The sequence below is a fragment of the Stylophora pistillata genome, chromosome 4 (assembly GCF_964205215.1).
Source record: "Stylophora pistillata chromosome 4, jaStyPist1.2, whole genome shotgun sequence".
Lineage (NCBI taxonomy): Eukaryota > Metazoa > Cnidaria > Anthozoa > Scleractinia > Pocilloporidae > Stylophora > Stylophora pistillata.
This window is the reverse complement of record NC_142522.1, coordinates 13685730-13712591: the sequence shown is the minus strand read 5'-3', so window position 1 is coordinate 13712591 and position 26862 is coordinate 13685730. Positions and strand designations below refer to the sequence as shown.

The 26862-nt window shown below is 39.1% G+C and overlaps 1 protein-coding gene and 2 long non-coding RNA genes across 12 annotated transcripts in view; 1 reads left to right on the top strand and 2 right to left on the bottom strand.

Moving 5' to 3' along the window:
* LOC111329684 (uncharacterized) overlaps window positions 1–22412 on the bottom strand; it is an 82177-nt gene extending 59765 nt beyond the window's left edge. For 2 of the 10 annotated variants that reach the window (XM_088757234.1, XM_088757235.1), the window contains exons 1-2: window positions 21915–22063; window positions 19739–19846 (exon numbers count right to left, since the gene is read on the bottom strand). In XM_088757234.1, the coding sequence (XP_088613360.1) occupies window positions 19739–19846; window positions 21915–21934 (128 nt within the window). In that variant the 5' untranslated portion in view covers window positions 21935–22063. Of the gene's footprint in view, window positions 1–10420; window positions 12924–16307; window positions 16696–17858; window positions 17940–18484; window positions 18647–19738; window positions 19847–21914; window positions 22064–22279 lie in introns of those variants that run through there. The other 8 variants (XM_022934448.2, XM_088757236.1, XM_088757237.1 and 5 more) reach the window with 8 other exon arrangements.
* Window positions 1366–14818, top strand: LOC148732538 (uncharacterized). Its single transcript, XR_016000085.1, has 4 exons — window positions 1366–1630; window positions 4587–4714; window positions 7666–7733; window positions 14581–14818. It is a non-coding gene; the product is annotated as an uncharacterized LOC148732538 (long non-coding RNA).
* LOC148732539 (uncharacterized) lies at window positions 3625–5103 on the bottom strand. The gene is made up of 2 exons (XR_016000087.1): window positions 4953–5103; window positions 3625–4656 (listed from the first exon to the last, which is right to left on the bottom strand). It is a non-coding gene; the product is annotated as an uncharacterized LOC148732539 (long non-coding RNA).
* Window positions 22413–26862: the final 4450 nt, after the last annotated feature.

The following is a 26862-nucleotide window of genomic DNA, read 5'->3' as shown; positions in this document are numbered from 1 at the left end:
AAATGTTTTCCGGTACAGAAACCCGAATGAACGTTTTTAGTTGGTGTAGTTTTTTCCTCTATTACCAAACCATCGATCGATTTCGCGAGATGCGAAAGTATTTTGACAGTTGGACAGGCAGCGCTTGCAGAAGTTCGCGCCAAAATGACGACACTTGATGTGAAACTCTGCAAGGGAAACAAGTCGCGCTTTCTCTCGCTACCGCTCGCTCAGCTTGACTCACGCTTCGCGCTCGCGCTACGCGCTTAAAAGCGCGACTTTTGAGCAAGTCTACCGCCAATCTAGAAAAGCTCATTCTCCGTTAGAAATATTAACCCGCCCAACCCCCTCAAACTTGTTTGTTAGGGTCTGGGACAACTCATTCGCTGAGTGACGCAAATGACCGTTGTGGCATCATGATCATCTTAACCTTTGAAAAATTATGAGTAAATCTTGGGATGCCAAACCCTGCATGAATTAGCTACATCCCATCTAGAAAGGTTATCAATACTTTGGTTTAAGAAGCAGGCGCCTTGTCGATGGATTTCGATTGATTTAGATCTGAGCAGGAAGTTCCCTTGCGTTTCTGCTCTATTGCACGAGTGTTGCTTTTCGCGAGCCCGACACGAAGGTTTTCAATGAATTTCGTGGGAAGCTTAAGGCTTAACCGGGATATGATACAAATTTATACATTGAATTTTTGAGTTCATTCTTACTTGATTCTTTTACAATATAGAGCCACTAATTAACTTTTGTTTGATTAGAATAACCCCGGTTAACTGACATTTGACTGCCACTATCTAGCAGTTGTATCCTGTTATCTGAAATTGAATCGAAAAACTAAATTCCAACACGTGGGGATAGGTCACAAACATATCGAAAAAAAAAATGCCAATGAACTTCTAAAATAAAAAATTTCGCCCACACAGTCTTTGTTTCTCCTTAGAAAATTAACCACAGCAGCTAAGCATACGAGTAGAATTGATATATGATATGGGCTATTTCGAGCAATCTTACAGACATTTGTAGTGGAGAGAAGATTAAAATCTTCTTCGCAAATCTCGTTATAGGCCCAACTGAGTTCTGTGTAGGAGGTGACACAAACAAGAACTTGGACTTGATTTTCCTTCATTCCTCAACAACATTGATGAAAAAAAAAAAAAAAGAATTTGACACTCGAGAGGGTAGAGTCAGCCAGAATTAGACGATCTTTTTTCTTACTCAAGGTAACAAAATTCCGGATGATTGCCAAAGAGCAGATAGAAATTGCCAGAAACATTAAGAGGCTGGAAAGGTTAAACTTTTCCATCTCTCGGCTTTATTTGGAGGAGATTATAAGAAGAAACATCTCTAATTAATAGCTATTGTGACTGGCAGATACCTCCGGTTGTTATCTATCACGGAAAACTTCTAAATTTCTCCAAAAATATCAGGGTATTTGTGTAAAGGCGTATATTTGACTCATTCAATTCATCCAGCAAGTTTAGTTCCTTGAGGACCGATGCCGGTAATGAAAAGCGCCATGCAAAATTTTCCTTTTGTTCAGGCATTCTTCCGAGAAAATTCTTGAGTTTAATGACAGTAGATTACCTGCTCGGCTGTCATGCACAGAATTGTTTGATACAAGATATTGCAGAATTGTTTCTATCAGGTAAGTGAAGAAGATAAGCAACAATTTTTCCCCAAGTTTAAACAAGCAAATGGAAAATTCCATTCATTTCTAATTCAATTCTGATTGTAAACAGAAGCGCTCTGTAAGGAGCGACAAAGCAACACCAATTTACTCATGGAAAGTTCAACCCAGCTTTAATATCCGTGGATATTGCAATGACTTTCCATTTTACTCCGTCCGGTATGACAAGTACGTTTTATAAGAAGCATCCTTCCTAACCAAGGTGATGGAAGCTTAGTGCCACAGCTGAACAGTCCCCATTATGAATACAAGTATTTATTTTCAATGTTTCGATTTTGTTTTAAAGAGATGAAGGAAACAACAACCGATCAAAGTCCGCGTTATGACGCAGCAACATAATCTTGATTCAATTTTGTTTTATAGTCGGGGAAACACGAGCATCTAGTTTCATTTTTTTTTAAAGAAAGTACATGCGCAGTTTAAAGGGACGCATCCTATGAAGGAAGCTACAGGAAACAACCATGCAAGCAGCAATCTCTTCGCAACGCATAAGTAACAGACTTGCAAATGACATTACTCTTACAAAAAAAAATGGTTTAGGAATGAGCGGAAAAGCATTAACATTCTCCCATGCTTAAACTTTTCAGAAAGCCTTACAATTAAAGGTGTTTACTTACTTGCCTGGAGATTCTCTGCTATTAGGTATGTCTCGTAGAAAGGTTCGTCTTCAGCGTCGATATCAGCCCTGGAAGTGATGATCTCGGTATGACTGCCTCGTGTGTCAATGACTTATGGTCTTTTCTCAAATTCATTGACAATTCATAAGGGTAACAGCCAATAAATGAGGCATATTTGGGTCACATGTATGAACCTTGATACCCAACGAAACAATAAAAGCACTCAGCCTCGTGCTTCCATCTGTTTCTCGGTGTTTGGAACCCCTGATGAAACACTCGCACTCGTTTTTGTTATATTACATAACTGATCGATGATTGTTAGTTTAAAGGAAAAAGAGAAATCTATTTTAAGACATAACTCAAGCGTAGCATTTCACATTTATTTTGGTCTTATGACTGATCGATTATTGTTTATTTACAGAATAAAGGGAAAGGACGCCAAATCTGTTTGCGTAAACTTCGCTGTATTTGTACGCGCTTTAACAAATGGTAAACACCACAGCGTACACTATTGAGTTATGGATGCACTTGAGAGGTTTGCTAAGCACGAAAGAAGCGTAAGAGTCGCTCGAGGCGATAGCCGAGAGCGACTCTAGCTTCTTGAGTGCTTAGCAAACCTCCCAAGTGCATCCATAACTCAATAGTGTACGCTGTGGTGTTTACCATTTGTTTTATGACGTAACATTGATACATTGTAGCTAAAGAGTTCCCTTTTATTTAACAAATCTTACGCGACCAGAAAAAAACAAGCGCGCGCGTAAAAATAGTCTTTGCATTTGCTCGCGTCAGTAGCGTACACCCATGGGCAAATGGGGGACGCTAAATTGACCAATCAGAGCGCGCGCTTTACTTTGGTTATGTTATAATTTAATTTCGCAATATACTTCGACCTCTTGGGACTTTTATTATGTAAGTTTCATACGATTTCATTCATATCGGTTGAAATCACTTGGCGAAAGTCTCTCGGCGAATATCACTCTGGTTTCGCTGTTCACAAACTGACACTAATCCTTGTGATATCAACATGTTTTATTGGTCAATTCGCCACCACAACAAACTCGCCACCACTCAAAGTAAAATCGCCACTGGTGGCGATTTGACTAAAACGTTATCTGTGAAACTTACATCAAATGAAAGCTAAGGTGTAGTAGTATATTGCGAAAAAGGAAAGGTGTAGCGTCTCAGTACTGGGACGTTAAACAGATAAAGCATATTGATATCACGAAGATTATTATTAGTTTGCGAACTATAATCTATTTTACAGAAAGCAAATGCACAATTTACAACGGGGCGTATGTAATGATAGAAGCTGCAGGAAACAACCAAGCAACAATCTCTTCCCATCGCTGATGTAACCGACTGGAAAATGACATTTCTTCCACAAAAGAAGATGATTTAGAAACGAGCTGAAAGAATCAACATTGTCCCATGATAAAGGTTTAACAAGTGTTACGGTATTTCCTCAACCGCCAGAAAGATACAACTCGTACCAACTCAACTGCTTTAGTAACTGACGTAAATATCTTACTATGGAGCGATACTAATACTAATACGATAACTATCTTCTTAACTTGGAGCCCTCTATAAAACTACAACCTCAGTACACTACTGCACAATTCACAGCTCTCTTCAGAGATCCTTGTAACTTGTCGACGTCCACAATACTTTTCCCAACGTAGCCTTGCACACGGCTGACGATTCCAATAACAATAAATTCCAACAACTCTCTGTAGTCCGGCTCTGTAATAAAACTAGCTCCTCAGTCTGGGCTCTTCACGACAACACTAACTCACTGAAAAAGGCCTAACTTTAACCCTTGGCGACTCCTTCTATATCTTTTACAAAATGTTCTAGAATGTTCTAGGGATCTGTAATACAACTATTTTTAGTATCATGACATCACTATTGCATCACAACAAAATATGCTGACTAAGGGTTCGAGAAAGTTTCATTAAAAGTTCTCAATGAGTCAGCATGACTAAGCGTCCTGAAAACTTCCTCAGTTCTATTTTTAGCAATTCGGTAACACAGCGCACTCTCCATAACACAAGTTACGTTTAGCGTAACAAGTTACGCTAATTACCTACTTGTCCGGAGATTCTAAGCTATCAGGTGTGTTTTGTCGAAAGGAATGCCTTCGGTGTCAATATCAGCGCTGGGAGCGATTATCTGTATGTTTGCCTCGTGTGTCGGTGACTTATGGTCTTGTAACTGATCGATGAAAGGTCATTTAAAGAAAAGAAAGAAGTCTTTTTTATGACCTAACTCAAGTACAGAGTTTCGATTTCCTTTCCTAGGAAACAACAACTGGTCAAGGTCCTGATGGCGATGCAACTGGCTCAAACTACTAGTTTTGGATTTCTTTTTCTAAGAGACAAAGGAACAAGAACTGGTCAAAGTCTGCGTTATGATGGAACTCACTCAAGTATGAGATTTTACTTTTTTCCTGGGAAATAGAAGACAACTTAGTCAAACTCCTCTTAATATTCTGGTTTTGATTTCGGTGTCATCGTAAAGGAGACCTTTTTTTCTCATTTCTGTTTTGAAGTCCATCATGAGAATATATTTTTGTACTTATATATTGACTGAGTGGAAATGTAAGACGAATGTTCATCATTCTCCCACATAAAGAAAGACCTTTACAGCTTAAGGAATTTACTTACTTGCCTGGAAGTTTCTGCTATCAGGTCTGTCTTGTAGAAAGGTTCGTCTGCAGTGTCAATATCAGGCAGAGGAGCGGGTATCTGTATGAGTAGCTTGCGCGTCCTGACACAGGATGAAAAATGGCCTTATAACTGATTGATGATTGGTCATTTAAAATAAAACTAAATTAGAAAAATAACTGAACTAAGTATGCGTTGTGACGTAAATCAGGCATAAGAGTTTGGACTTCCTTTTTTCCTGAAATTAGAGGGACAGTAATTGGTCAAACTCCACCTGATGACGCACTCCTTGAAATATTGGTGTTGATTTCGTTTTCCGTATTCAAAGATAATATAGATGTGAGTTGCACAAGTATCTTGTTTCGATTTGTCGATTTTTCTTTTTTAAGGAGCAAAATGTCCCCTTATTAACGGCGAGATAATTTAGTTTCAATGATTTTTTTAAGAAGAAAACGGAATCAACAACTGATCAAACTCCACGTTATGACTCAACAAGATAATTTAGTTTCAAAGTCTTTCTCAAGGAAAAAACGAAAAAACGGAACCAACAACTGATCAAAGTCCGCTTTATGACTCAGCGGGATAATCTAGCTTCCATGTCTCTCTCAAAGAAAAGTCCGAATCAACATCTGGTCAAAGTCCACTTTATGACACAGCAAGGTAGTTTCAATCTAATTTCTCAGTGTTTCAAGGGAAGAACCAAATCAACGGCTGATCAAAGTTCGCTTTGTGATAATGCAAGAATGCTAGTCTAGCGTCGCTTTCTGTTCCAAGGATAAACCAGAGCCAAAACCAAATAAAACTCCGCTTTATAGAGAAACACGAGCATCTAGTTTCAGTTTTTTTACGAGAAAATAAATAAAAAATCTATAAGCGGGGCACATCCTATGAAAAAAAGCTACTGAAAACAGCCGTGTAAAAATCTTTTCCTAACTTTCATTTCATAAGAATGACAAGAAGATAAGATAAGATAAGAACTTTATTACCGTGTCAAAATCTCTAGCGTACTACGTAAGCTAATTGGGGACACCTAATTAACTAGTACTAAACTTACTTTATATAATTACAAAATATGAAATTTATATGTATGTTTGTGTATTTAAATATTTAAAGTGATTAGTTAATTATTACACCAGAAGCAGTCTTTACGTTCTAGGCTATTAGAATTAACTTGTTTTATGCGTTTTTTAAAAGTTTCCTGTGAGTCAGACAGCCGAATAAATTTTTCGAGTTTTGACCATAGGACAGGGCCTAGGTACGACAGGCTGTGTTTACCGCATGCAACTGTCCTGAATCTTGGCATTATGAAGTCTGAATTTCTTAAATTATAATGAGTACTTTAGACAGCGAATAAGTCCGTGATATACGGGGGCGCCAAACCGTTTTTGACTTTAAACATCATAACTACTATGTCCTGTAGTCTTCGCGTGTATAGTGTAGGCAGGCTCGCTCTATGCAGGAGTTCTTCATACTCGATGATACATTATCACAGTAGACAGCGCGTAGCGCTCGTTCTTGAATTCGTTACAGTTTTCTTGCATCGGAAGCACGACAAAAATGCCAGACAGTCTGACAATATGTGAGGTGAGGTATTATGGCGAATTTGACTATGTGTAGTTTGGCAGACGTGGGAATAATATTACGTAATCTCAAAAGGGCACCCGTTTGACAGGAGGCTTTCTTGCAAACCTTGCTTATATGGCTCGAGTATGTTAGCTGGTCGTCTTTGGTAACTCCTAGGAGCCATCTCTGACTTTTGATCGATCTCAGCGTCACCAATCACGATGTGTAAATCCTTTTGACAATTCCTCGGACCCAAACTCGTCACCTGATACTTTGAAAAGTTTCCTTGTAGCAGATTGTTGTTGTATCATTCAGAGATGTTGTTACCTTCCCTGGTTAAAATTCTTTCCGCCTCGCTACTCCCGGTCGCTACTAGACTTCGCAACTGAAAACAGTTGGTGGTCGTCGGCATACAAAAATAGACTGTTTTCATCAGTAGAGAAGTGTAAATAGTTTTAGTTCTTCCAAAACCTCAGAGTCCTAAAGAAACGAGGCTTTGAAATGGAAACAAATACAGCCCGATCTCTGTTAAGCGGCCACCCCCGGGACTTTGAAAAGTGGACGCTTGATAGGGGTTGGCCGCTTAATAGAGGTACAATTTAACTTGGATAGGAATGGCAGAAAACATCATTTTATTGACTCTATATAGCAAAATGCTTTTAAAAAGTGAACATAAATGAAGATAAATCCAAAATTCATTGTAACAAAACATCAAGTGCATTTCCAGCCCAGGCATAGTTCTTGCTCTAAAACAGAGGGCATGTAGGGCTTATGGCCCAATTGCTTACAAAATTTCTCAAGAGGCCAACAAACAAAGGAAGAGCTGTTATGAAAGGCAAACATGTAAACAGAGGGGCCGGCTATGGTTTAGAAATTCCATGCGAGTACTGCTTCACAGGAGACGAGTTTTCAATTCAATGGTTAAAATCAAAACTTGAGGAACATGGAGTTTTGTAGATTTCCAGTGCAGTAGTAATAAAGTTTTCCTGTACAGATTTTGGTTGTAACAAAACAGTGGTTCAGCTCTATCTATTGTTAGCTATTGTCATGTTTGTATAACACCGGATGTGAAAAGTTTGCACGTGTATGTGGCTTGTGACTTGTTATGGTGGAGATTATATTGCAGTTCTTGTTTTCTTGTTGTTTTCAGTTATCACCTCAAGATATCATCTGTCACTATTTCGCTTGGAAAGATAATTTGCTGGCCGCTTAATGGAGGTAAAAAACCATGTAAATAATACACTTGTGACAGCAAAAAGGTGGCTGTGGCCGCTTAATAGAGGTGGCCGTTGAAAAGAGGTATCAAATACAGCAGTTAACTGAGAAATAAATCGGGACTTTAGAAAGTGGCCGCACAATGGAGGGTGGCGCTTAATAGGTGGCCGCTTAATAGAGGTCGGACTGCATTCAACATTCTCCAATGTAAAGATAGACCTTAACATCTTAAGGAATTTACCTACGTGCCCGGAGGTTTCTTGCTATCGGGTCTGTTTTGTAGAAAGGTTTGTCTGCAGTGTCAATATCAGACCGAGGCGCGAGTAACTGAATAAGTAACTCCTGTGTCCTGACAAAGGGTGAAATATGGCTTTATAACTAATGGCGCGGCACGTTTGTGACGTCACAAAAGTTTGACCCCCTAGAGCGATTAGGACAAACAAAACAAGCTTCTCGAGTAAAGGAATATGGGCGATGATGCGCCCATCTGTAGTTTAAACGTCTCTAAAGCTCGTATTTTAAATAAAAACGACGGTGTTCCTGGCCGTCAAAGTTCGAGAAAGACCCAGAGAACTATATACAAGCACACAGTTGAAGCGTTGGTTAAAGTGTAGAGGCTTGAAATTAAGCGGAAAACGAGAAGACCTCATCCCACGTTTTCGTGACTGCCTCATGTCGGGAAAACATTATATACTTGATTCAGGTTTAGATGACGGGAAATGGCTTCAGGTGAAGATACTAAAGAAAAGCAAAGTCGATCGCGTGAAACTTAAGGATCTAACAGTTCAATGTAAAAATGGGTAGACAGGCCGCCTACACGACTGCCCAACGCGTGATTAGAATAGCCTATTCAAAGTTTGGCTGTCTTCGAGCGATCGCCCTCTTTTGTAAGATACGAGTGGCGGATTTGTGTATAGTTCGGTCAGTACTGGTTGTGTTTCTATTAAATGCCAGTGTCTCATGAGAGTTTGCTTTAGGTTTGGCACTGATGGTTGGTATTGTGTACTAAAAGGCAAGATTCGTTAGTTCGTCTTCGGTTCCTGTTGAAGAGCTAGTTTCCTGTTTTTGAAATTCACCTCTGAGAGGGTTGTGTTAATGAGGGCCTCTGGGTGACCTCTCTTTCGCAAATGCGCTTTGAAATTTAAAATTTTTTCCTCGAATATTGTTTGAGAGGAGTTTGTTCTGAGAAGTCTAAGGGCCTCTCCTTTTATTAAGCCTTTCTTATTTCATTTTGGGTGACAGGAACTATAGTGTGTATACTGAAATGTCTCAGTTTGTTTAAAATGAGTACGCACATCAAGGATTGCGTCCTTTTCGAATCTTTCGCCTTTGTAGATGTAGGTGTCCAGGAATGTTGTGTCCTTATCGGAAATTTCAGCCGTAAATTTTTTGCTGGATGATGATTGTTTGCTTTTTCAATGAAACGTTCTATTGTTGCTTTGTATGTACTCCATAGCGAGATGTCGTGTATGTAACGTTTCCAAACAAGCAGTTTGAAAAGGCTTTTGTCAAGGATTTCAGTGTAAAGGACAAATATAAGTATTGTAGTTAATACTATCAACTGAGAAATTCTTTCTAGAACATGCATTTACCCGGCATTGACAAAGTTCGAAGTCATGCTTCGGCTTTCCGATCGTTTTTAAGCATTTCTTTAAGCGAACTGGTAATCTATCTGGATATCTTGAGTCATTTTTACATGTACCCCAACAGCAATGTTTAGTTGCAACCATTTCAGACAGAGCATTTTTTGACCGAAAATAGTCTTTCTTCTGACACGTTTCGCATACAACTCCTTGTAAAGACTCCGAGCGTTTGTCCTAATGCCTTTCGCGGCATATATTTTAACCAACACGACTTCGCAGTGGCTTGCGAATGGAAGTTGGAATAGGATAACTGGGGGCTGGTTCCACTGATGCAATTACGACCATGCATATTCACTCTCTCTGCGTTAGAATTGACGCAATGGTGTCGATAGTTATGCACGTGTAAAGAAAAATTGAGAACTGCAAGGACGTAAATAGGAGGAACGAGGAGACAAACAGCTCCTTGAGATCGAGGACGATTGCTTTATGGAAACTGAAAATTCTTGTCAATATTTTGTTTACAATAATCGATGACATGAGTGGAGTGCAATTTGTATCTTTATGCCTCTGATTACTCATTCAAAGCCCTGAGATTCAGCCGAACTGAATAACGAAGATGTTATACTCGCAAGAAGGCAAACACTTTGACAAGTTTTCACCCGGACAAAGTTCAATTCAGCAAATCCTATTAGCTAGAAAAAGACTCAAAATTTATACACCTGGAAAAACATTAACTGAGTTGGTACGTTGGTGCTGCTTTTGATTTCGCATCTCGGAATACCAATTCTACTCTTCACAAGTGAATTTCTGGTAATGTGGTAACCAAATTCTGTCGACTATTCACAAGAAAATGTTTTTCAGCTTGAAAGGAGAATTGCGAATCAGATCTTAAGTTTTTAAGGGATACGTAACACTAAACTTCTGTTTGAAACACAACCGTGCGTGCTCACCTTTAAGCCCCATTTTTCAACTGTATTAAATTATTTTAAACCTTTTTTTAGTGACAGGTATTTCTCCGATTCGGTTTACTCACTAACGTTTGCTGGCAATGTCTCTATTGCTTGGGTCTAAGCCTAATTGCCCCGGGGTAAAGAAGATTCAGATCCATTCTGTGGAACATCTTGGAAGTCTTTATTTGAAGCTTAATCGGGTACAAGCCTTTGCACGAACCCTTGGTCTGATTACATTTCACACTATATAGCTGGGTTACTTGAATTTCTTTGATGATTAGATAAAAGTAGTAAAACTCCTACAGAAAAAAATTCTAAGAAAAACCTTTAAAATTTCATCCAAATTAATTCATGCTACTTTTCTTTGAACTGAAGTCTAAGTATATGGCGATAGCCAGACAAACCTCGTTTAGAGTAATAATGACAGTACCATTTTTTTAACACATAATGCTGAGTTTCCAATGCTAACGTTAATAAAAAAGAAACCCGCCTTTAAAACCGCAAGTTTACCTCCCTAGCAGTGATTTTGTTCCTAAGTCTAAATTATCTTCGCTTCGGGGCCTCTCCCTTTCATACCTTTCTTTATTTAACCACCAATTAGATCAATTCGATTGCAAAGCTGTCAGTTATTAAAAACTTATCAGAAATAAAACTTCAATCGAGGAGCTTTATCACCAGTTGAATTCTTATAGCAGATTAGTCAGTGAGCCTAAGCAGTTGTGAGATGGCTTACATGTTTTCCCGACCACAACGAAGCTAGTAGAGAATTTAAGACCCACGTTTATTTCTAAATACGTATGAAAGTCACGAGTCACGTGACCAGACTCCAATGGCCATCTTTGCCGTTTGAACGTATGGCGAGGCAGTTTCAGGTTGGTCAAATCCCTCAGCGCTTTTCTCTCCCCTGTTCGAAAGTTCTCACGTATTTCCTGTAAATATATTTGAGGCAGGGTTTTTCCTTCTCAGCCAAACTGTTTGGGACGCTAGAAATCCAAATTTTTAGCCACATTGTGTGTTTTAAATGAAGAATTTCCATCCTGTTCAAGATGGCGGCGCACATCCTTTTTTTTTTTCTTTTCTTTTTTGTTTTTCCAGGTGAAAGCCTCAAGCCACTAACCGCGGTTTGAGGTTTGCAGTTAACACGCCAAAGGTGGATCTTAAACTCCCTAATGCCGTAAGTGCTAGAGACAGATTTTTCATGAATGTCGTTGTCATCAAAACGTTAAAAACAAGATCATTCCAGTCAACTAAACCTCAGTAGTAGTCTTCTTCTAGTCGCTGATGGGAATCGATGCAAAAATATAACGGCTACAGCACTAAGAACGGGAAAGAGGCAATTACAGTTTTAACGAGTGGGTCAACAGCTCTTCAGGAGCGTTTTGCATTTTCTTGCCGTCCAAAGGAACAATATGAAATCAAAAAAAAAAAACTATCTTAATCCTGAAGCCAAATCATTCACGTTTTAGCTGGAACTGAACGCTACATTCGCATGTAATGCTACAAAGCCCATGAAAATTTCAGCTAAAAAATTGATTGTACTACTTTATAACACTATACTTACTCTAATAAAAAATGAATAAAAAACCTGATTAAAAAAAAAAACAATTACATTGCTTCCATTAAGATGTCTTGCTCTTTCTACTCCTCACTCACTCTCACCTGGGCCTGTGATGGCTAAAAGCAGCTTGCTCGCTAGCTTTCGAACTGAGCATTTTGTTTTGATTGTTTCCTTCTGCTTTTCCAGCCACTTGTCGATGTAGTTCTGGTCTGTTCCCGCGGTTGGAATGGCAAGGAAGTCGGTCCTGACGTCTGGTATAACCGCGTAGAAGCATTGGCAGAGGCTCTTCATGTCTCTTGCTTGTGCCTTCATAACTAAATAGTACAGCCTCTTGGGGTCGCTCTTGCTTTTTTCAGCTTTTCTTTCCAACCTTTTTAGCTCCTGTTCCATTACGGAGAAGAAACCAGCTGCTTTAGAGATACCACTTATGAGGCCCTTCAAGGCAGGGATCAGGGTGTTGGTGACTGTAATTGCGGCAGCTTCTTGAACTTTCGCTTCGCAGCCTTTAGCAACTGCATCTGCCAAATCTGATTCAGCAGCGGCATTCAATGCAGGGGTGGCGACCACGTTTACAAACGGCACAAATGCAAGTCCAATCGCCCAGGCGCGTTTTGTTTTTGCATTTTCTTCCAGTTCTTTCTTCTTCTTTTCAAATTCCTGTTGAAGGTCTGTGAATTCGTTTACAATTACGCGGGCCTGGTCTTCTCTAGCTTTGAGCGGCACCAAGATGTCTTCGTGCATCTGCAGGAGGATTTCGCACTGCTCCCTGTAGCCAGTGGTCTCTGCAAGGATGTCAGATAGCATCTCACACCATTCTTCGTAATCAAGGGCTTCATAATACTCAAAGTACTCGCTGATACATGCAACAAACTTGGTTGAAAGGGGGAGGACACCTTTTAGGTACACCATTGCGTCGTTTCTGGTGTCGTCGCGGAGTTTCCTGAACTCTCTAGCAGGATCGGTATCGGTGCCAACAGCCTGGTCTGAGTAAAGGGCTCTCATGCACATGGAGAAAATTCGCATGTCGACTGGCATGCTTTGCAATTGTGCTCGAAGGTCTTTAAGAGACTTCTCTGCTTCCTTTTCGCTGTCACTCATCTTTCTGCCGGAAAAGAAGCAATTAAATGATCAAAGGGTTGTTCTTCTTTATCAGGCCATGGATGGTTTCTATCATCGCAAAGTAATTTTCCTATTGTAATTCCTATTGTCCAACAAAAGGTCTAAAAAAAAAAGGGACTGTACGTCTCCAGATAATCAATTCTTGATGCAAAAGGCGTTATTTAAAGATGGCTAACGAAAGATAGGAAAGATCGGACAAAACATGTGTTCATTGGAAGAATCAAATCAAAGGAAACTGTGAATAAGTCGTGGATACATTGCGCTTGAATGAGTTTTAAAGATAATTCAATTCCAATGGGTGACTCCCAGATACAGTCGAAACTTCTTGGTATTACTTTGAACTGCTGGGGTGATGTTGCGTGAATGGTCAGAATTCACATTTTAGCTATCGGTCAGTACAAAATACAGACTGCAAACCGGGTACGAAATGCAGACTAGGTACAAAATGCAGACTGCAGACTGCAGATTGGGTACAGAATGCAGACTGGAAATTTTGAAAACTGTTAATTCGTCTGATACATGATAACATGTCATCTTACAACTTACCGAGTGTCACGCAATCGCCTTTTAGCAATCACTTTCACCTTTCATGACCATTTGCACTATTTCGGAATATTCCTTGCCCGCTTCTTCGCATATTTTGTTTTTAATAAGGTGGCCAATGAATTCTGTTTTTAAAAAAGAGGTCACAATCGTTCTCAAATAGAATTTCAACCCATTGTATGTGAAAAAAACACAGCTTTTGTTATGTGTTACGAACTCTTCACCTTTTAAACCTTGACAAAAATGTTGACTTAGACCAAAACTGTTCCTTCGACTTCATATATTTTTAACGTTCAGGGGTGTACACACAATGATTTTTACAAATTAATGTCTGCGTAGCCACCAAACAGACAAGAGGTTAAACCATCAGAAAAGTAAACAATTGACCAGTCACGAAAACAACGCTTCACTTTCCCCTATAAAAATTTGCCGGTTACTCATTTTGGCGATATATAACGATATAAATACTGACGGCTCGCAGTGAGAAGAATGAAGGCATGAACTTGTATTTAAGAACGATTGTGGCCTGGCCGCTTTGTTTAAAACAAAACATACCCGGGAACAGCGAGGAATAGTTCACAATAAAGCAAATGATGGCGAAAGATGATCGCGGAAAAGCGATTGCACTAAGCGTCTTCACTCATAGTTACACCTTTAGGCTTTCAAAGAGCCTTAATTCGGTTACACATGTGCTAACTGCGACGAGTATTTTTATTAAAATCGAAACTCCTTCGAAGAAAGGTTGAGTTAAATTTTAACGTCGCAGCATTACTTCGGAAATCTGATAGAGGCGTTCCCGTATAATTTCGGAAGGTTGCTATCAATATTGATCTGCCGTCGACATATGGATTTGTTTACATCTGAGTGAGTGACATATTTGCATATTCTGCCCATTCTAATAGTCGTTTGTACGCTTCGCGTACCCACGACTGAATAGGGGATTGGTCAGAGTTTGCAGGTATTGCTGTCAGATGTGTGGAACTCTTTTGTAAACGCCGTGTACTTAGCCTTTACTGAGCTAAAAGCCAAATTTCACTTCCAACCCTAGCATAATATCTTTCACACTACTAAAAAATCTATTTCGATTTTGATTACAGGTTTTATCTGTACGAAAAGGAAGGATACCCCGAGGAAAGTCTCATACGAGCAGCTGAATTCCCTGACAAACGATGCAATAAGTTGCACCATATGTTTATGTGTCTTTCTTACCCATTTATTTTATCCAGTCAGTTTAACTTCTCAAAAACGGACACAATAAATTGCCCAATGAGAAGTAATCCCTCTTTTACCAGACACTTTTCCGAGAAATTTCTCAAGTTTGATATGATAGTTATTTCCTGCTGGTGTCATGGATGGATATGTTACATGTGCCAGAAAGAGTCAAGTCAGCTTGAGCATAGTTAGTAGAGGGACGAGCGATAAACTTGAACAAAGAGTTGCTTTCTTTAAGTTCGCTGAACTTCCTAACCAGTCCCCTCTACTAACTATGGCTTGAGCTACAACTACTCCAAAGCAGTGAACAGCGGGCGAATTCCTCAAAATTGCTTTATGTCTTCATCACAATACAAAAATTTTTGAGATTTGTATTTCCTTTCTCCAATGGAAACTGTCTTTATTTGTGGCGGTAAATTTTAGATCGAAGTAGGTGGTTCGCATGTTACCTCATGCCACCATGCTGGTGGAAGTAAACAATAGATATCTCATTAGCTCCTTTTGTTCGTCTACCAGCATTTAAATTTGACCCGCACACGTCAACGGTGAGTGACAAATGAGCCTAGGTCTTCCCAGGCAAGACTTCCTTATATAGCGCGCCTTCGTGTTTAAGATGCAAATTGGAAAATAATTTAAGAAGCGAAAGTATATTTCTGAAGGATGAAATATGGCCTCGTAACTGACTGATGATTGGTAATTTAATATAAAACTGAATTAGAACAATAACTGAACAAATTATACATTATGAGGTAAATCAGGCGTAGAGTTGGGACTTCCTTTTTTCCAGAAAATAGAGGAACAGCAATTGGTCGAAGCAATTGGTCGAAGTCCACCTGATGACGCACCTTGAACTATTGGTGTTGATTTCGTTTTCCTTATTCAGAGATGAAGTAGATGCAAGTTACAAGAGTATCTTGTTTCGATTTTTCGATTGTTTCTTTTAAAGGAGCAAAAAAGTCCACTTAATGACACAGCAAGATAATTTAGTTTCAATGCCTTTCTTAAGAAAAAGAGGGAACCAACAACTGATCAAATAAAGCCCACTTTATGACTCAACTAGATAATTTAGTTTCAACACCTTTCTCGAGGAAAAAACGGAACCAACAACCGATCAAAGTCCGCTTTATGACTTAGCAAGATAATCTAGCTTCCATGTCTTTCTCAAAGAAAAGCCCGAAACAACATCTGGTCAAATTACACTTTATGACACAGCAAGATAGTTTAAATCTAATTTCTGTTTCAAGGGAAGAACTAAATCAACGGCTGATTAAAGTTCGCCTTATGACAATGCAAGATAGTCTAGCTTCACTTTCCGTTCCAAGGATAAAACGGAACCAAAACCTAATGAAACCTGGCTTTGCAGTGAAACGCGAGTAACCAGTTTTGGTTTTCTTATGAGAAAATAAATAAAAACTCTATAGGCGAAGCACATGTTATAAAAAAAAAAGCTACTGGAAACAGCCGTGTAAAAATCTTCTCCTTACTCTCATCTCATAAAAACGATAGTCCTTCCACAACATCACAGTCCAAAAGAAACAAGGCTTTGAAGTAAGAGACAGATATTCAACACTTTCCTATGTAAAGAAATACCTTTACAGCTAAAGGAATTTACCTAATCGCCTGGAAAATACTGCTATCAGGTCTGTTTTGTGGAATGAGTTGTCAGCAGTGTCAATTTCAGACCGAGGGGCGAGTATCTGAATGAGTAGCAAGTATGTCCTGACACAGGCTGAAATATGGCCTTATGATTAATTGATGATTGGTCATTTTAAAGGAAACAAATATAGAACAATAACTGAACAAAGAATGCTTTACGACGTAAATCAAGTATGGAGTTTGGACTTCTCTCCTTCTAGAAAATAGCGGAACGACAATTGGTCAAAGTCCACCTTATGACGCAGTATGAACTATTGGTTTTGATCTTGTTTTCCGTGTTCAAAGATAGCATAGATTTGTATTTGTATTTAAAGATTTGTACATTATACAGGTGAGAGAACAATAGGACGCGTGGTCCCCCACTAGGTTCACCCACCTAAACCCAACCCACCCATCCCACCCCAGGGGAGGGGGAGGACATCCATCACAAGGTAATCTCGTGCGTGGGAAATTAACGTCTCCTACGCCTAACCCTGCAGGAGACGGGACCTTCATTTTTTTGTCCCTATCCGAGAAGACTAGAATATCTAACCATTTCTTGATGTTAAAGAAAGGTGGCATATTCTTCTCACTTGTTTTAAGACCTTGAGTGTTAGTCCGGCTGGGGCTCGAACCCTCGACCTAGATGAAAGTTACATGAGTATCTGGTTTTAATTTGTCGATTTTTTTAGGAGCAATAACACTCTAGCTGGCCAAAGAATACTTTATGACGTAAATCAAGCATGGAGTTTGGACCTCCCTCTTTCTAGAAAAGGGTAGAGCAATATTTGGTCAAAGTCCACCTAATGACGCAGCTTGAAGTATTGGCTTTGCTTTCGTTTTCCGTGTTCAAAGATAGCATAGATGAAAGTTACACGAGCATCTAGTTTTAATTTGTCGATTTTTTTTAGGAGCAATAAAACTCTAGCAGGCCACATTACAGTTTATGAGCAAACAGGAGCATGAAGAAAAAAGCCAAGAAAATAGGGAGACAACAGGTTATCCAAGTGCGCTATATGACACAACCACGAAACAATTTCTTACGCAACCGACTGGGAAAAGACACATCAATCGCAAGTTATCAGTCAGAAAAGCACAGGAACTAGAATTAAACTACAACTATTTCCTATATAAGCGGTCTTTAGAAAGCCTCCCAATTAGCTCAGTAGATAGATTGCTGGACTGATGTGTGGGAGGTCGAAGGTTTGAGCCCTGGCCGGACAAACACTCAAGGTCTTAAAATAATTGGGAAGAATATGCTGCCTTTCTATAACATCAAGAAATGGTTTAGATATTCTAGTCTTCTCGGATAGGGACAAATAAATGGAGGTCCCGTCTCCTGCAGGGTTAGGGGTAAGAGACGTTAATTTCCCACGCACGAGATTACTTTGTGATGGATGTCCTCCCCTGGGGTGTGATGGGTGGGTTGTTGTCTTGCGTTTCATACATGAGCCTCTGGCTCGGGCAAGATGGGTAACCATGCCCCACGTAAAAGACATTAAACTTTGATTACTATCACTAATAACACCTACAGATATGTAAGTACTTGACTTTAGATTCTCCTTTGTATGATAAGATAGGAGTCCGCCTTATGACACAGCAAGATGATCTTGTTTCAAGGAGAGAAACAAAATAGAATTAACGGCTGATCAAATTCCACTTAATGACACAACAAGTTAATCTAGTCTCAAAGTCTCTTTCAAGGAAAAAACTGAACCGAAAGCTGATCAAAGTCCACTTTATGACACTGCAAGATAGTTTAATTTCAATTTCTGTTTTAAAGAAAAAACCAATTCAAAGACCAGTCAGAGTTCGCTTTATGACAAAGTAAGATAGTTTAGCTTTAATTTCTTTTCCAAGGATAAACGAAACAAAAAGCTAATGAAATTCTGCTTTTTAGTGAAACGTGAGTATCTAGTCACAGTTTCTTTTAGGAGGAAATAAATAAAAACTCTATAGACGGAGTGCATCCTATGATATGAGCTACTGGAAACAACAATATAAAAATTTTTCCTATTATTCATTTCACGGACTCAGGAAAATGATAGTTCCTTCACAACCTCACAGTCCAAAAGTAGCAAGGCTTTGAAATGAGAGACAAATGTTCAACATTCTCCTGTGTAAAGATAGACCTTAACAGCGTAAGGTATTTACCTACTTTCCTGGAAGTTTCCAGCTATCAGGTCTGCTTTGTAGAGGTTTTTCTGCAGTGTCAATATCAGACCGAGGGGCGAGTATCTGACGAAGAAGCTCTTGTGTCCTGACACAGGCTGAATTATGGCTTTATAACTGATCGATGAATGGTTATTTCAAAGGGAACAAAAATCACGGAAAAATAACTGAACTAAGAATGCTTTATGACGTAAATCAAGCATGGAGTTTGGACCTCCCTCTTTCTAGAAAAGGGTAGAGCAACAATTGGTCAAAGTCCACCTAATGACGCAGCTTGAAGTAGTGGTTTTGCTTTCGTTTTCCGTGTTCAAAGAAAGAATAGATGAAAGTTACACGAGCATCTAGTTTTAATTTGTCGAATTTTTTTAGGAGCAATAAAACTCTAGCTGGCCACATTACAGTTTTTGAACAAATAGGAGCATGAAGAAGAAACCAAAATGAGAAGACAACAGATTGTCCAAGTGCGCTAAATGACACAGCCACTTTAAAAATAACTGATTGGAAAAATACATTCCATTCGCAAGTTATTAGTCGGAAAAGCACAGTGAACAGAATTTAACTACAAGCAACAACTATTTCCTATATAAGCGGTCTTTAGAAAGCCTCATAAGAGATGCAAGTGCCTGCCTTTAGATTCTATCATATGTGATAAGACGAGAGTCCGCTTTATGACACAGCAAGATAATCTTATTTCAAGGAAAGGGGAAAACGGAACCAACAACTGATTGAAGTCCACTTTATGACACAGCAAGATAATTAAGTGTCATGCCTCTTTCAAGGAAAAAACGGAACCAACAACTTATCAAAGTCCACTAATTACGCAGCAAATCATTTAAGTGTCAATGCCTCTCCCAAGGAAAAAAAACGAACTAACAACTGATCAAAGTTCACTTTAAAATGACACAGCAAGTTAATTAAATTTCAATGTCTCTCTTAAGGAGATAAGGGAAAAACCGAACTGATCAAAGCCTGATCAAAGTCCATTTTACGAGTGTTTGTTTCGAATTTCTTCTACGGAGAAATAGGCGAACATACAACTTATTGGTGCATATCTTACAATAGAAGCTAAAGGAAACAGCAGGACACAATCTTTTCCTAACCCCTATTTAACGGACTCAGAAAAATGATAGTTCTTTCACAACCTCACAGTTCAAAAGGAACTAGGATTCAAAATAAGAGACAAATGTTTAACATTCTCCTATGTAAAGAAAGACCTTTAATGCTAAAGGAATTTACCTGCCTGTCTGGAAGTTTCCTGTTATCAGGTCTGTTTTGTTGAAAGGTCTGTCTGCAGTCTCAATATCAGACCGCGGAGCGAGTATCTGAATGGGTAGCTCGTGTGTCCTGACAAAGGGTAAAGCATGGCATAACAAGTGATTGATGACTGATCGGTCATTTAAAAGGAAACAAAAATAAAACAATAACTGAACAAAGAATGCTTTATGATGTAAATCAATCATGTAGTTGTACTTTTTTTTTTCTAGAAAAGAGTGGAGCAACAATAGCGCTGCGCGCCAGGTCTAAAAATAGATATGTCATCTTTGGACCCCCCGCTGGTTTAGGACAAACACTCGGAGTCTTTACAAGGACTTGTATGCGAAACGTGTGAGAAGCAAAACTATTTTCGCTCAAAAAATGCTCCAACTTTCTTAAATGGTTGCAGCTAGGCATTGCTGTTGGGATTCATTTAAGATTGACTCAAGATATCCAGAAAGATTGCCAGATTGGCTTAATCCGCATAAAGAAATGCTTAAAAACGGTCGGAAAGCCTTCTTACCGTTCCCAAAGCCTAAGCATGCATGACTTGGAACTTTGTCAACTCCGGATAAATGCGTGTTCTAGAAAGAATTTCTCAGTTGATAGTGTTAACTACAATACTTATATTTGTGCTGTACACTGAAATCCTTGACAAAAGCCTTTTCAAACCGCTTGTTTGGAAACGTTACATAGACGACGATCTTCTCGCTATGGAGTACAAACAAAGTAACAATAGAACGTTTCATTGAAAAAGCAAACAATCGTCATCCAACAATGAAATTTACGGCTGAAATTTCCGATAAGGAAACAACATTCCTGGACACCTACATCTATAATTATAAAGGCGAACGATTCGAAAAGAACGCAATCCTTGATGTGCGTACTCATTTTAAATAAACTGAGACATTTCAGTATACACACTATAGTTCCTGTCACTCACAAGGAGTTAAGAAAGGCTTAATAAAAGGAGAAGCCCTTAGACTTCTCAGAACAAACTCTTCTGACACAATATTCAAAGAGAAAATTGCAAATTTGAAAGCGCATTTTCGAAAGAGAGGCTACTCAGAGGCCCTCATTAACATAACCCTTTCAGAGGTGAATTTCAAAAACAGGAAACTAGCTCTACAACAGAAACCGGAGACGAACCAACGAATCTTGCCTTTTATTACACAATACCAACCATCAGTGCCAAACCTAAAGCAAATTCTCATGAGACACAGGCATTTAATAGAAACAACCACTACTGAGCGAACTATACAAAAATCTACCATTTCAACTTTGTTGATATATCCATATTATTTCGTTACTCCCACCGACGCAGCCCCAAACAGTTTCTTTCGAAACTATTAGCCTTGATTCATTTATACAAAAATTCGCCACTCGTGTCTTAAAAATGAGGACGATCTCTCAAAGACATACTCGCGAGGGCCAAACTTTCAATAGGCTATTCTAAACACGCGCTGAGGAGTCGTGTAGGCCTATCAACCCCCTTTTTACATTGAACTGTTAGATCCTTAAGTTTCACGCGATGGACTTTACTTTCCTTTAGTATCTTCGCCTGAAGCCATTTCCCATCGTCTATGCTTGAATCAAGTACATAATATTTTCCCGACATGAGGCAGTCACGAACACGTGCGATGAGGTATGCTCATTTTCCTCTCAATTTCAAGCCTCTACACTTTAACCAACGCTTCAATTGTATGTTTGTATAGTTCTCTTGGTCTTGCTCGAACTTTGGGCGCATCATCGCCCATACCCATTTACTCGAGAAGCCTGTTTGTTTGTCCTAATCGCTCTAGGGGGTCAAAATTTCGTGACGTCACAAACGCGCAGCGCCATTGTTCAAAGTCCACCTAATGACGTAGCTTGAAGTATTGGTTTCGATTTCGTTTTCCATGTTTCAAGATAGCACACCATTGCAAGCTCCACAAGTATTTGGTCTGGATTTGTCGATTTTCCTTTTTCTAGGAGCGATAAAACTCTAGCTGGCTAAAGAACGGCTTATGAAGATATAAGAACATGAAGAAGAAACCAAAGCAAATAGGGAAACAACTGCTTGTTGAATTACACTAATTGACACAACCAAGAAACAATCTCGAAATTAGACTACAAAACGGTCTTTAGAAAGCCTCAACAACTAGAGATAAGCAAGTACCTGCCTTTAGATTCTATCATATATGACACGATGAGAGTCCGCTTTGTGACTCGGCAAGCCGATAATCTTGTTTCAAGGAAAGGAAGAAACGGAACCAACAACTGATCGAAGTCCACTCTATGACACAGCAAGCTAATTAAGTGTCAATGCCCCGTTCAAGGAAAAAACGGAACCAAAAACTAATCAAAGTCCACTAATGACACAGCAAGTTATTTAACAATTTCTTCCCAACGATTATCTAACTAACCGGATAATGACAGTTCTTTTGCAAACTAACCAGCAAAAGGAATAAGGCTTAGAAATGAGGGACAGCTGTTGTGCACTTTCTCGTGTAAAGATAAACCTTTACAGCTTAAGGTATTTACCTACGTGCCTGGAAGTTTCCTGCTATCAGGTCTGTTTTGTTGAAAGGTTTGTCTGCAGTGTCAATATCAGACCGGGGAGCGAGTAACTGAATGAGTAGCACGTGTGTCCCGATACAGGGTGAAATATGACCTTATAACAGATTGCTGATTGGTCATTTAAAGGGGAAAAATAGAACAATAACTGAACAAAGAATGCTCCATGACGTAAATTAAACATGGAGTTTGGACTTATACTGTATACTGAAATGTCTCAGTAATTGGTCAAATCCCACCTAAAGTGCACCTTGAATGATTGGTTTTGATGTCGTTTTCCGTCCTCGACCATAACATAGATGCAAGCTATTATGTATAATCAAAGTCCGTTCAAAAGTATCTGGTTCCGATTTAACGATTTTTCTTTTCAAGAGACAATTTTTACTTCCCAATTACTTCTCACGCAGCCGACTGGAAAAAGACGTTTCATTCGCAAGTTATCAGTTGGAAAAGCACAGAAATCAGAACTGGGCTGCAAAGCAACAACTATTGCCTATATGAGCGGTTTTAAGAATTTATAACAGCCAGAGATATGGAAGTGCCTGACTTTATAAAGCATGCGATGAGAGGCAGGCTTTGCGATGCAACTCGCGCACTAAGGTTCAATTTTTTCTTCTAGTTTTAATTCCTCTTTGTGATGCTACTCAAGCTACCAGCTTTGAATTTTTTCCGTGCTTAAAAATAGCGGCAACATACGGTCGAAATAATAAGTTTTGACATAATGGGCTCGAAGTTTCAATCGTTTTGCGGTTGATGAGAACAGCGCCCTATTGATACAAATCGCGGCAATTAATCTCATTGTTTTAGTTTTACTGAAAATATGCATATTTGAGAACATGTCAATTGATCCCAAATAGTACACAAAGTTGTATTACAATACAGAAGTTTAAACTAACTGCAAAAAGGGTTCTGTCCTGGTGTACCGGTTCACAAGGGAATTACCATTGTTCTTTCTTTGTTTAGGAGTTATCGGTTAGCTATTGTGTATTGTTTGGTCTTTTGTATTGGCTCTGGCGAACCGGTACACGAGGACAGAACCGCAAAAAGTTTAAGTTTGTAAAAAAGAAAGACACGAAAGCACAACAAAACAAAACGGCAAACAGGTTAGGTGAGAGTAAAAAAGCTCGATTATTCATGACAGAGAATTTAAAGGCTCCATGCGATTTCTTGGGGGAAAAGCTTGATTACTCTGACAACGAGGCAAATTCATGTGCATGGCCGAACCGATGAGCCATTACTCGAAATAAACACGACTTAGAAGGGAACAGAGTTAGATGTTGGCAAATATGCCAACATGAAGTAATTACCTGATTTTGTCACGCGCACTTTGGGATAATTGGCAATCGGGAATTTTTCAAAAATAGAGACATTTAGCACCGCGTTTACGTCAAACGGTAAACGTCAGCTTGCCCTTTTACGTTTCACGTAAAACAGCGTGAATCTTGCTGCTTTAGCTTCGCGTGAGCTCATGTTGTGGTGCAATTGAAGTCACCTTTGTATGACTTACAAGGAATAGTTTTGGTACCCTTTTTCCGGCAATTAACTTCTACCCTATTAGAGAAAAAGAGAAGAAAATCTTACGTACACTGCAAACGCGAAACAGTTTACTTTCACGTAAAAACGGCAAAGCGCAACCGGCAAACGCGAAAAAATGGCGGGAAAACAAGGTCAGGTGGTCGCTGTTGCCGTTCACGTTTCACGTAAACGGGGTGCTAAATCTCTCTAATGTTTCTCGATTTATGGACCCGTGCAATTTTTTTAGCCTTTGAGAAAATTTACTGATGGAGATTAATCCCAATATTAATTTACACTCGAAATCATATTGTCGCACCTTTAGTGCTATCATAGCGCGCATAGCTTTACTTTTGAAGGGCGCCACGTTGGTGCACGTGCTGTTGATAAATTAGGCTGAAATTCCGCGTTACTATCATAAATATCGTGTCTTCTAGAATATTTAAGTTTCCGGTCAATTCATGATCCTTTTTCGAAATAGGATAGTTTAGCTGCGTGCGAAGTTCGCGCAGAAGATTAGGCTCTTGGACAAAGTGTTTAGCGAAGTTTGTTGAAGCTTCTCAGAGAATTTAATTCTATGTTATATGTTCAATTCGTGTTGCTGTATACTTGGAAGTCTGAGAATTAAAAGCTAAGGAAGTCTTCACACATGTGATTTCCTGGAAGAGAGTTCAACAGGAAAAAAAAAACACCGGAAGAAAGGTTGCGAAATGAGAGCAGATTGAAAAGCTTACTCATGCTTAGAAGTGTAATTCAACTTTTTTATGGTAGCGAAGGAAATCTCTGTGGTGAATTAACTAGATTTCCTTTTGTAAATCGTGCTCTGAAAGGAGGCTTACTTGTAATGATTTCATGATTCACACCTTTTCTTTTGTTGTTCAACAACCTTTATTTTACTTACAACCCTGTTGAATATTAACAATTTGAAAGTCCAGGGAGGCCGGCTTGATAATCTAGCAGGGAAGAGCAAGGTTAATCAATTGAATTTGATTGTAAATGAGAGATTTAACCGCTGTATAAATCCCTCATTTCAGGGATTTGTACAAATAAATTCCACAGCAAAGTTGATGAAGAGTGTTTAACGGGTAAACACTACCTAGATCCTTTTCCTTACGAACTTCCACAACCAGTTTACTCAGCCATTAATTAAGTTCCTCGTTGTCAGTGATATTGAAAATGTCAGTATTGACTTTGGGAAGTGTAATTCCACTTTCACCTTTGAATGCAATCATTCCGTTTCGCTCCCCTGCCCATTCAGACCAAGTACGAACTGCCCACGATGTATTTATTTTTGTGTTTGGCGATATTCGAGATTCCTTCCCCTTTACAAGTTCTTCATCGTCAACGATCAAAACCTTCCTCACTGCTTCTAGACAATTCGAGGGGTCCGTCCGGGGCGTCCATCCTTGATGCTCGAGTACGGGCTGTTATCACTTCTTTTACAACTTAAATTGCTGCTTTTGATTTTTTTTCTCCATGTTCAGAGATAACACAGATAAATTTACTCATGTATCTGATTTCGATTTGTCGATTTTTCCTTTTACGGACAAGAGAGCAATAAAACACTTATCGACCAAAGTATGCCTTAAGAAACTAAAGGAAATGAGGAGACAGCGGCTTTTTGGGTCGGCTTAATGACGCAACTACGAAATAATTTCCAAATCATACGCAGGCGACTGGAAAAAGACAATTCATTCGCTATTTATTTGTCGAAAAAGCACAGGGATCAGAATCAGGCTACAAAGCAACAACTATATCCTGCATAAGCGGTTTTTAAACAGCTGGAGATACGCAAGTACCTGACTTTAGACTCTTTGTGAGTGGGGGAATTGGGGTCTATTAGATACAAAACCGTAGATAGTTATTCTTTTTGACGAAAATCCGCAAGCTGCAATGAACACCAAATCCGTGGAACCGGAGTTTTTTTGAAACAAAAGCCGAACAGCCGATCTAAAAATTAGCCAAAACTGAAAATCCCAATGACTCCCTCTTTTACACAAGATACGATCAAAGTCCTCTTCACACAACATTGGAAGCTAATCTAGTTTCAATGTCTCTATCAAGGAAAAACCTAACCAACAAATGATCTTGGTCCGCTTTACGGTGAAACACGAGTATCTAATTTTAGTCTCTCTTACGAGTGAGAAATAGATAAAATATGTAATGGGGGAGGGGGGGGGGAGCACATCCCATGATAGAAGCTACTGAAAACAGCCGAGCAACAATCTCTTCCCTACGCTCATCTAACCAACTGGAAAAATAACAGTTCTTTCTCGCTCATAGTCTAAAATGAATAAGGCCTATACATGAGCGACATAGTTTCGAAATTCCCCAATGAAAAGGAAGACTTTGTATACTGGATATTTTACTGACACTTTGTTACTATAGAAGCTACGTCAATTGCATCAAAAAAACAATTTTTTCCCCAAAGCTTACGCAGTCGACTGAGAAATGACATATCATTCGAAACCTAGCTAACAGTCTAAAAATCAGAGAGCTTAAAATGAGGCTACCAAGCGACGACAACTGATTTTCCCATAAAAACGATTAACAGAGAGCCTTAACAGCTCATTAGACTGAGATATTCAAATATTCAAGTTCAGATATTCTTATTTATGGCGTGTCTATTAGAAAGATTTGTTTTCTGCGTCAATATCAGCGTGGACGGTAAGTATCTAGGACAGCCTGAAAATTGTAGTACTGGTTAATTCATGGTCCTCTAACTGATCAATGAGTATTCTTGTTTGTAAAGGAAATGAAAAAAAGAAGTAACAACAGGCATTGCGATGTAACTTGCGCACCAAGATTTGATTATTTCCTCTAGTTTTAAGTATTCTCGAGCTTTGAATTTGTTTTCCGTGCTCGAAAGTAGGGGCAACATTCAGTCGAATTAAAAGGAGAATGCTGAACGAGAGCAAAAACACCCAAAAAAGTACAAACAAATGCTTAAAAGTCTGGAAGTCTTGGGCTTCCATAAACTGTTATGACAAAAGTATTGAAACACACGAACCGGAGTATCCTAGGTTCAAAGTTCTTGA